This window comes from Octopus bimaculoides, chromosome 6 (assembly GCF_046866305.1).
Source record: "Octopus bimaculoides isolate indiv1 chromosome 6, ASM4686630v1, whole genome shotgun sequence".
Classification (NCBI taxonomy): Eukaryota; Metazoa; Mollusca; class Cephalopoda; order Octopoda; family Octopodidae; genus Octopus; species Octopus bimaculoides.
The window spans coordinates 76706225-76717768 of record NC_142933.1 but is presented as its reverse complement, the minus strand read 5'-3'; the positions used below and the strand labels follow the sequence as shown (position 1 = coordinate 76717768).

General features: G+C 33.3%; 1 protein-coding gene across 2 annotated transcripts in view; it reads right to left on the bottom strand.

Annotated features, from left to right (window-relative positions):
- Positions 1–269: 269 nt before the first annotated feature.
- LOC106874042 (FMRFamide receptor) overlaps positions 270–11544 on the bottom strand; it is a 242456-nt gene continuing 231181 nt past the window's right edge. For both annotated transcript variants that reach the window (XM_014921607.3, XM_089354117.1), the window contains 2 exons: positions 2906–3027; positions 270–1569 (listed from right to left, as the gene is read on the bottom strand). In XM_014921607.3, the coding sequence (XP_014777093.1) occupies positions 479–1540 (1062 nt within the window). In that variant the 5' untranslated portion in view covers positions 1541–1569; positions 2906–3027 and the 3' untranslated portion in view covers positions 270–478. The remainder of the gene's footprint in view (positions 1570–2905; positions 3028–11544) is intronic.

Genomic DNA, 11544 nt, shown 5'->3' with positions numbered 1-11544 from the left:
GATATATTTTTTATGCAAATGACATCCATTTTCAATGATTTATTTTGTAGTAACTATGTGCCTCTTTATTTACATCTAATTACAATAATATATTTTGAGTGAATATATGTTCAATATACTTCTGACAATAATTACCATCAGTTATGACCTCTACTAATATTTTTTTTCTAACAGTATCTGTTCAATATACAGAAACACGTTCAGCAGTAACTTTTCATTAAAATGAAATTATGTTCTTTTTCAGTATCATCATTTTTTAATAATATATATTTTCTTTAATAAAAGTATAGTCAGCACCGGATTTTTGTGTTTCTGTATGGAGCACCAGCCGTTGATGCACTTATAAGTCAGCATCAAAAATATGTTGTGTAACAAAGGTTAAATTCAACATTTTCAACTATATTTTATTTCAGAAACTCTATAGAAGAAAGGGTTCTATTTTAATTCCGTATGATGCAATATTTAATGAGGTATTTTATCATTTTACCGTGCTATTAATCTGATTTGTTTGAGATTCTAGCTTCCATTTATTCGAACACCACATTGGACACCAAGTACAGTCCCTCAGAAACATTTTAACGAAAGTATCTCGAAATACTTTGCTCATAGTACAGTAGAGTACAAAATTACATGCTGAGTTGATTGCCAATAGAGTGTCAGTTATTTCTCTGATTCCTCTAACTAAGTTTGTTTCATCGTAATAGCCAAATCCAAATACTGTCGACATGATAGCATCTGGAGTAATGCAAATAATAAATACTATCACGACAACGATTAACATTAAAGTAATACGGTTTCTTGAGGACAATTTCTTACCTGGGACACGTGATTTTCTTAACTCGTGGACAATTCGAGCATTCAAGAAAACTAATATAAGCAAAGGTAAAAGTGTTCTCAAGCAATTTTGTACCCATGTATAAGGAGTCATAAATGCATCATTTCGACCCAAATCAGTTAGTTCTACATCATGGTATGAGTCATTAGTATTAGGTCGTAGCCGTATAACAGTTTTATATCGAAGGGCTGACGGAAGCGAGAATATTATCATAAATATAAATACAAAAGTGCTCACAATGCGAGCTCTAAAAACTGTACACATCTCTTTGGCTCTTGTTGGATGGCATATAGAAATATAACGTTCAAATGCAACTGATACTGTTAGCCATCCTGTTATGCAGAGAGATAGGTTAAATAAATAGTGGGCGTATGGATAAAGTCTTGAAAGGGATTCATCACCTTTATCAGGATTCCATGTCTTAATGAGCAAAACAATGAAATACAACGTGTCATTGATCAATTTTATCAGATCTCCAACAGCAAGTGCTGAGAGATAGACGTTAGTTGATGTAGCTAAATCTTTGTGAGAGAGAACGACCAATGTAAGTATATTGCCAGTTATGCCGAAAACGCAAGTGATTGGGTAAACAATAAGTCCAGTAATGTATTGAGCCATATGATAAAATTCTTCATGGTTAGTATCAGTGCTGTTTGGTAGATGTTTAATAAAACTGGACTCTAATGTTGAAGTCACAACCTCCATGCTTTTTACTTCAAGTACCAGATTTTTTCCTGAAAATAAATATAGAGACTTTTTAGCTACGAAAACATATGGTACACAGAAATCGATTCGATTGCTTAAAATGTTGCTACAGCATTTGAAAAGGATTAAATTGTCATGGTAACTACATATAAGTATTTTTTCCTACTTCTTGTATGAAAACCCACTTTTTTATAAAATAAAATAAAATTTTTTTTTTAATTTTCTCATGTTTACTATATTTATATTAAAAAAATGTAATAACTATAAGGAACAATCAAGCCTGAAATGAAATATTTGTATTTTGCAGAATCGGTAAATCCTACACCCGAAGAGATTTTCAAAATATAGACGAATGATTTATAATATGTGGAATCATTGCCACATGGACAAATAGAAAGAGGATAATATGCAAAGCGTTGACAAATAGTATAAAAATATACTAGTGTCGCATTTTAGAAAAATATACTAACAGTTACAAGCTCAGAGATAAAGATTTAAAATCGATTATGCAGATTTATATTAAATCTTATGCTAAAAACATTAGCTCCTAACATAGGTGCAACGCTTTAATTTTAAATATGTAGTGGATTTTAGAACTGACGTGTTTTTTCTACCCAGTTAAAAAACATTAATAGGATATAGAGTCTGACAAACAGCACAAAGATTTATTTAAATGTGTAGGCAGACTATTACCCGACTTAAACTCGGGTAAATATGAATCGTCGTAAATTTATATTGCATGGTGATACGCAAAGAAAACAATGACACAATGACGGAGAACGTGGTATGTGGGGTAAAAAGTTAAACTTCCCAAACATATTGTGACAAAGCGTTCCGGGTCCACGACTAGATTTATACTTACATTTGAGATTTCGTGCATACTTTGCAAAGTTTGCATTTGCAGAAAAGTCTCAGCAGTATTAGTAAAACACTATTATTAATCTCCCCATTATTAGTATAACAGATCACAGAATTAAGCTCAATAAAAAAGAACGTTGCAGTTTCTATAAATTAGGGAATTTTATCCAACTAGCCCAAACAACATTTTGCAAACACCAGAGTTATAAATATTTTCTCGTCTAAGCATGTCCGCTGTCTGAGCATGAACGCTTGTATGGAGACATATATTTTCATAAGGCACATTTATATTGAGTTGTATATCTTAAAACAGGTGATTGATTGCCAAACACGCCTATGGGTACAATTATTTTGCCTTGGATTAAATATTTAGATTTCTAAGTGCAGAATTATAAAACTTGAATAAATTTTACAGCTACGCTTTTATACAGTTTTCGTATTTCGTTAGTCGTTTGAGAGGTTTATCACGCAGGTTATTTAAATTTATATCAAAATACTATGGCATACCTTCAGAGATTTTCCTTTGTTTGTACTTTCATATTTCAGTAAATGTCGTTCAAAAGATGTACATGGCTTTTCTTGTAACCACACAGAGTTTAGAACGCCTTTGTACTTCTCAAAGTTGTAATCTGTAAAGGTGAAACATTATATGTATGTTATATATGCAGCGGAAGATATTTCTTTTTGTAAATCATTGCGTTGTGGTAATAACAAAATCAAAGTAATTTAATAGTAACACAAAAGAAAATTCAATATTAATTTCATAATGGTATTTAGGAAATTGTGTGTGTGTGTGTGTGTGTGTGTGTGTGTGTGTGTGTGTGTGTGTGTGTGTGTGTGTGTGTGTGCGAGCGTGTGTGATTCCCCCGGGTGATTTGGTCAATATGAGGTCCTGCATTATCTCGCAATATTTATACACTACTTGCAATTAACGGCAGTACTTCTCCGTATTAGCTGCTTCGATTGGTTTTAACACGTCATAATAGACGACACTCTTCATACTCCACCAAACACAGAGTGTAACTTTTGAGGGTGTAGTCCCTGTTTTGAGAAAAATTAACATTTTTTATTGGCTGCTAACTATTGTCGTTTTCCTTGGATATGATTATAGAGAATCTATTCACCATTACTTGTGATTATTTCTACCCACGAAATGTTAAGTAGCAAGTTTTCCTTTCAATAACATGTAGAGTGCTACTCCTTGATTACGCTTAGAAACAGTCAGAGGATGAGCGGCTTAATGGATCAAATTAGATGCTTTTCTTAGTTCATGAAGGTGTCTTATGATCTGAATGGGACTTTCACTCCTTTCCTATTCTCGTGCATTTTGATTTCCATTTTCATCAACTAGGGTTTTTAAAGCCCAATATCGAGAAAAAATGTCATCTAGATCGAGGCGAATATGCGAGAGAAAAATTTACCGAGCGAAACCGACCAAACGTTGACATATCAGATCAATGAAAGCTTCATTTCCATAGACAACACGAATATTTCTTGCTGTATTCTTTGATGAAGAGCACCGTTTATACTCATGCATTATGCAGTGTCGGAAATGGATTTGACTCGTTTTAAGTGTAAAATTGATACAGGTTTAACCACTATATTTTAACCACCATGTATTAGGATATGAAAATTTAATGCACGTTTTACTGTGAGTGTTGAAAAAGTATTATAAAAGTAACCTCGACCAAAATTTCTAAACTAATATATTTACGAATAACTTTTATTAATTTTGATGATTTTCTTTTTCTGTCTGCTCCAGTTTGGTCTCATCATGCAATATATGGAGATTCCATCTGAATAGATGTATTTGTTTTCGACCTCGATTTCACGAAAACCTATAATTTGTTGGGCATACTCATCATAATGTGTAAGACCGAAATTACTACTTTCAAACTGAAATAGTTGACTGTGATAAATATTTCATCGTTGTAATGTGACGCAACGTATGTACGTGCTACACAGTATCAGTTGTACTAAATATCTATTTAAAAAGATATAGAGATCATTTGCCCGCTGAAATATTGTTCACAGAGTAAACGATCAAATGTATTTTAACAAAGATAAAAAATACACTTTTACAAAGATAATGGAATTAATTGCAAAAGGCTGGAACTTGTAGACTGACAATCGCTAAACGTTCAACATGCTTATGTTATATCTAGCTGGACATCTTATAATAAAGATATTTAAAGACAGCCGATTTTAGTTCATTATAGTCATTAATTCTTTTTTTATTATACTTAACCTACTGTTTTTGTGAGAGAGTTTAACAACTTAAGTATAAACGGTAGTAACGACTAAATCTCCCGCAGTACATACCTAAGGTCTTAATGAAGAAAGGGTGCAGTAGGTAATGTGAGGCACAAAAATAAACGTATAGTTCTTATATGTATATCTACGACGTAGAACTGAATAGTTCGCGTGATTCATGTATATCTGAGTACCGCATAGAATGGAGTCGCTTCTATGACTCTTGCATATCTATCTATCACACTGAAAGGAATAACTTCTGTGATTCCTGTATGTCTGTCACCAAAATAGAATAGCCTCTGTGATACATGCATGTCCATCTACTACTTAGAATATTTCCAGTTTTGTTTTACATGAGTTGACTCTAAGTCTCTCTACAACAAACTACAAAGAAATAGTACACTTTAGAACATCACAGAACACACGCAGACGGTATCAACAGTTCACTTATGCAAAGACATTTTTAAAAATACACAAATTTTAACGCTAACTTTGTATGCAATATGGATATAATTTGTTACTAAAACATACTCCACCCTTCATTGTCCAAACACAACATATGTCTTAAATTATTAACTGTAAATCTTCAGAGTTTTGTGCGTTGATATGTATCAAACATAATAAATGTAATTTTATAGACGAGAGAGAGAGAGAGGTGGGGCAGAGTAATATAAATGCTGCGAAATTGCTGAAGTTCTATATCAAGGCTATTACCAAAGAGATATGGGGAGGCAGACTAGATGAAATGCGGGGTCTGAATGAAAAAATACATCACAATATTTAGTTACGAAGTTTTACGTCCTAAGTTGAAATACCTCTGAGGTACTCTTTGCATTTCATTCCTCAAGGCCGATAAAATAAGTACCAGGTAAAAATCGAGTTCAATCTAACCAACTGTTTCTTACTCCAAAATATGTGACCTTGTAATATTTTGGAAATCAGTTATCGAAGATGTTTGCATTAAAATATTTTCATTTTACAACGAAACATTCTGTATTAATGCGCATCAAACAACGAGCAGTGATTGAACGGCGTCTCGATTTTCTGCAGCAGTCCTAGGCTACATTTGTAGCCAAAACTACTCACATTACCAAGCTGCAAGCAAATATCATAATTTGGACTGTTTCACTATTTTACACTGATAAAACTTAATAATTGACGATTTTCTTGATTTTTCCCTATGAAGTTGTTAAGAAAAGTTGTTTGTTTTTAATTTTCTTAACGTTAAATATAAATTGATTATTAGCCCTTTCATGATTGACATATCTTGCTACTATTCTCTTGTATAATATTCACCAATTTATATATATGTATATACGTGTGTGTGTGTGTGTGTGTGTGTGTGTGTGTGTGTGTGTGTGTGTGTGTGTGTGTGTGTGTGTGTGTGTGTGTGAATTTCTAATATAATTTCCAAATTTTGTATTCCCTATGGTATGGAGTACTTTTGTAAATCTTCAATATATTCTAAATCTTATGTTAAATAATAATATTTCCATCTACCTAAGATATTGATTTCATGTGTCATATACTGAAAGTGGTTTCAAACCAAAAGCATATTTGTAACTTCTATATCGTCTGATTAAGAATGAGATAATGGAACACTGGTTAAAACTGTGAGGAGCAGTGAAAGAAAATCCATTAGAATTCAATTTATTCTGAAAACTAGCAGAATAATTTTAAGTGGCACTGTTGAAATTCTTTCACTTGTTCATATTTTCGTCTTGAATTACAACTTGAAGAATTTGTTCTGTATGTACAGAAAAAAGTGTTACCTCTTGACACTTAAATTCATATTTTCTTAGGGATGAACTTAAATGTTTCAATTTATTTAGTACAGCACTTTACTGTTTCTGTCAAATCAGAGTTCTTTTATTATTATAAACATTTCAATTTTGAGAATGAGTAACTTGCAAAAATTTAAAAAATCTCATGCGTTGCTACACGTATTATAATGTTTGTGTGTGTGCGTGTGCGTGTCTGTATGAGAATTGTAGTTTATAGTCAGATTTTAATATGGTTCAATATGATTGGTTGAAAAATATCTACTCCTAGTAAAACGCAATTCACAAACATTTGCTCTTTAAGAAGTAAATATTCGTAAGGCCTGTAAATCGAGAAAATATTTATTGCTCGTTATTTATCGCATTTTATTAGATACGTGGAAAATTAATGGAGGTATATATTGAGCAAAATAGTGAGAGAGAGAGAGAAGAGGAGGGAGAGATAGAGAGAGAGAAAGAGATAGACAGATCAAGAAAGAGAGAAGAAACAACAAAACAAAATGAAAGAAGGATGAACAACGTGAATTCGCCATATCAGAGCACAGAGATTGCTTTAGGCATGGATTTCACATAATGTGCACTCTGATGTTTCATGACATTAAAGCATATCGATTTGTTTATTTAGTTTGTTGTATGTTTTCCCCGAAAATATCTCATTATTCAGGCTGGTTGTTTATTCTAAACGGCCTGCTTTTCTTACAATGAGGTAATGTTTTTCGTTATCTAATTTATACTAAATATATACATATGTATGTATGTATATAGAATAGTGCAGCTCCGTCTTAACGTACTTTCAATTACAGGCATAATGTTTTGTTATTTCCTCTTATTTTTGCTTATTTTATAAGGCATTCCATAACAAATTGTCGTTAAATTGTTCTTGTAGTGAAAATTGTTATTAATTTTCAAAATTATTTACTTAGAAATGTTTTGATAAGATTTCGTTAATAAAAGTTCTGAATATTAACGGCAATTTTCGCTTGCAAAAAATGCTTCGAGAAACCTGTATCACATAAACTTTGATGCGACAAACTTGTACATTTATAAGGTTATCTATGCTTGGTATATGAAATTAAATTTAATCAAACATTCTAGCTTATCTAACGTGTTGGGAAAAATAGTAAAGGAGTGATTCTTTATTTTTTTATTTTTTTCTATCATACTGCTAACAACATTGTGATATAACGCTATTTTTGTGATTTTTGTTTTTCCATTTTTTCTTCAACCGGATAATCGTTTGATGTGAACTACACTTTAAACTATAATCCAAGCACTAAATGTAAAATGAAACATCATTTATGTTATCGTAAGATGTGCACATGCAATTACTGATGTGACAGAAGTATTCAATAAGTGTTAAATTTTATCGAAGTTGTAGGAAAATCAGGGTTGATACAAATCTTTATTCTTTTATTTCTATACTTAAACTTGTTCTTGGAATGGCACTGGTTCACTTCATTAGAAAGAAAACTAACGTAATACTTCAAAGTCAAACAGACGTGGAGTTAAACTTACATAACTACATGAATATTGTCATAAATAGATCTGTATAATAAATTATTGATTTCTTACATTTATATATGATTCAAATTTGTGGATTCACTTGAGTCATGTGCAGCATATGACTGGTATGCGCAAATACACACACACACACACGAATATATATATATATATATATATATATATATATATATATATATATATATATTCAATTTCGGTAGGATGATCCTTGTAGAACAAGTGCTAGGGAGTGTCTATGTGGTTGTTCAGATGAACAACAATCTATACTAATTCTCTACTATTAAGAAACAGTGCGACTCTTGACACGTGATGATGATGATGATGATGATGAGGTGATGAGGTGGTGGAGGGGAGGCGGAGGAGGCCAAATTAAAAGTAGGTGAGTGTGGCTGTGTAGTAAGAAGTTAACTTTCAACCCAATTGGTTCCACATTCAATCTCACTCCGTGGCAACTTAGGCAAAGGCTTGTTAGTGGATTTGATTGGCGGAAACCATGTGTTTTTTTTTTTTGTGTGTGTGTGTGTGTGTGTGTGTGTGTGTGTGTGTGTGTCTATCTGACTGTTTGTCCACCACTTGACAATCGGTGTTTGTATTTCTTTATCCGAGTGGTTTCAAATAAGAACCCGGCAGACTAAGTACGAGACTTAACAAAAAAATTTACAGGGTCGACTTGTTCGTCTAAACTCTTCAATGAGGAGCCCCACCATAGCCGCAGTCTAATGGCTGAATCAGGTAAAGAATGAACGATAAAAAATAAAAGATGTGTGAAGAAATACGAACTTAAGATCCATTTAAATATGGTTGAGAAATATTCTCTCCACAAGAAAATGCAGTGAAAATCCTTTACAGGTTCAATTAACTACATATTTAAATTGGGGATCTAAAGTTTATGTAGTTTTTGTTACTGCTTGCGGTCATTGTGTGCAATCAGTATATGTAATTTACTGATTTACGATAAGGGAAGCTTTGCTTCGTAATCAACTTAGAGTTACCTCTCTTGATATCTAGTGCTGAGGTGAAAAAATAACTTCGATTTGTATCTATCAGTCTAAAAGAGGGCACTGTGATCTGACGATGGAGTTTTAACATCCTTTCTTTTCTATTTTTGTAAAAAGAGGCAAATTGTTTTCGCCACAACAAACTATAGGCTCAAATATCTGGCAAACGTCTTTTAATTTCACTTAAGTCTGTATAAATAAAAAAAAAACATGCTTAATAAAGGTAAATGCATAAATATTTATATAAAATAAATGGTATAATAAAATGCAATAATTATGGCAAGATATTTTTTAAAAATCTAAATGTCTATTTGTGTTCAGTAGAGTAGTCCGACTTTCTCTATTAAGCAACCTCTCTATTTTCTTCATGTATTGTTTATAGTCGAAGATTCCAGACTCTTCCATGAAGAGTTTTTAATTTATAGCGAACGGATAAGACCCCAAAACGTATAGGTTGTTGACGTATAATGTAATGTCTGCCATTTTTATGCTGTTTAAGATACAACAAATTTTATTTCGAATCTATACTTACCGCTAATTGCTGGTACGTGTAGATGTTGAGTATAGAAGCATTTAGAAATAATAGCTAGTCGTAACTTAGCAAGTCTCCACTTACTCAATATTGAAGGTGAAGATGAGGACATAAAACCAATAAAGAAAGATAATCATCAAAGATGAGATGAAAAAGAAATACTTACAAATCGACTACCAAAAGGCTTTTGATATTGTTCCTTACAAGTGGATTCTCGAAACACTAGCCATAAACAAGTTAGCACCAATAATTATAAAATACATAAGACACTCTATGAATAAATGGCAGACAGTGCTACAGCTGCTACAGCTCCGAACAAAAGAGGGACTCGTGAAAATCAAAGCCATCCCCATAAGAAGAGGAATATTCCAGAGAGACACGCTCTCTCCACTCCTGTTCTGCTTGGTATTGACACCTTTATCTCAATTGCTAAATAGAACTGGATGCGGATACATATGTTACGGCAAAACAATCGGCCACTGCAGAATATATGGATGACCTAAAACTATACGCTACAAATGATAAACAGCTGGAAACACTACTACAGACAGTACATGGATTTACCAAAGAAATAGATATGAAATTTAGAAATTTGAGATATGAAATTTGGTTCAGTCCCACTGCGTGGCACCTTGGGCAAGTGTCTTCTACTATAGCCTCGGGCCGACCAAAGTCTTGTGAGTGGATTTGGTAGACAGAAACTGAAAGAAGCCCGTCGTATATATCTATATATATATATATATATGTGTGTGTTTGTGTGTCTGTGTTTGTCCTCCCTCCATCGCTTGACAACCAATGCTGGTGTGTTTACGTCCCCGTAACTTAGCGGTTCGGCAAAAAGAGACATATAGAATAAGTACTAGGCTTACAAAGAATAAGTCCAGCATGGCCGCAGTCAAATGACTGAAACAAGTAAAAGAGTAAAAGAGTAGAAAAATGTGCCAAAGCAACCCTGAAAAGAGGAAAACTAGTTAAGAGTAGCAACATCACACTAGATAAAGCCAATGAAATCAGAGAATTAGACCAATGCCAGACATACAAATATTTAGGAATCAATGAGCTAGATATAACACACACAAATGAAAGAGAAAATAAAGAAAGAATGCTATAGACACATATCAGTATTCATAATTGTAATGACGAGATGAAAACTGTAATGCCATCAAACATCCATTTCAAACTTGTTTGAGTATGGGCCAAGAACTACGTCATATGTTAAAACGAAAATGTATGTATACTGTTAAACATCTTTGTGTTATCTGACGCAGATTTTGAACAAATACTTGCCAATTTCGTGGAAAGGATTTTTGCGTTTACATGGACGTAGTTACGTTCCGTCAACTGAGCCAAAACATATGGAGTAAGGTAGAAAAAGGTATGAAAAGCAGATACAGATCGTATCTCATACATCTGCCCACCGGTCTATGCGAACATACATGGCTCATGCAGGAGATATAGGCTGGATTGTCACCAACTTTCAGTTTACCTTTTCAGTATAGCATCGTGCGGCGCATAAATTATAAACTACTATTTACATTCAGAATGTGATGACAACTGGGCTGAAGCAAAGGCAAGAGTAATCGCTGTATCCACAGTACTACCTGCATGAGATAGAGAGGAACAGACATAGCGACGGAAATTTTGGTGGAGCCTCCTCTTGCTCAAGAGTGTCCGAAATCTCCAAGTAGTAGGTAGTTCCACCCGTCATTCCGCGGTAATGAGCAAGAGATAGACTCTGGAGAAAACAATGGAAACCGTCGAAATCGGTGACAAAGGAATGGCAGAAGGTAAGTAATTGTAAACCCTCTTACAAGTTTTCATTTTACATTAACTTCACAGTCTGATTTAACAACTACAACTTAATGGGACTCATAAAGAGACTAAAAAGGAAACTGAAAAAAAAAAGCATTGTGTTGATAAAGAAAGAGACAAACGTGGAATGATATTGTAGGATTTCCCACGGTTCGACTAAAACTAGGTATGCTCGCGAGCCATTTAGTAAGTTCCAGTTGCAGTAAGTTTGGGTTGTTATTCTTTGTTTCGAATATAAATTTTTCACTT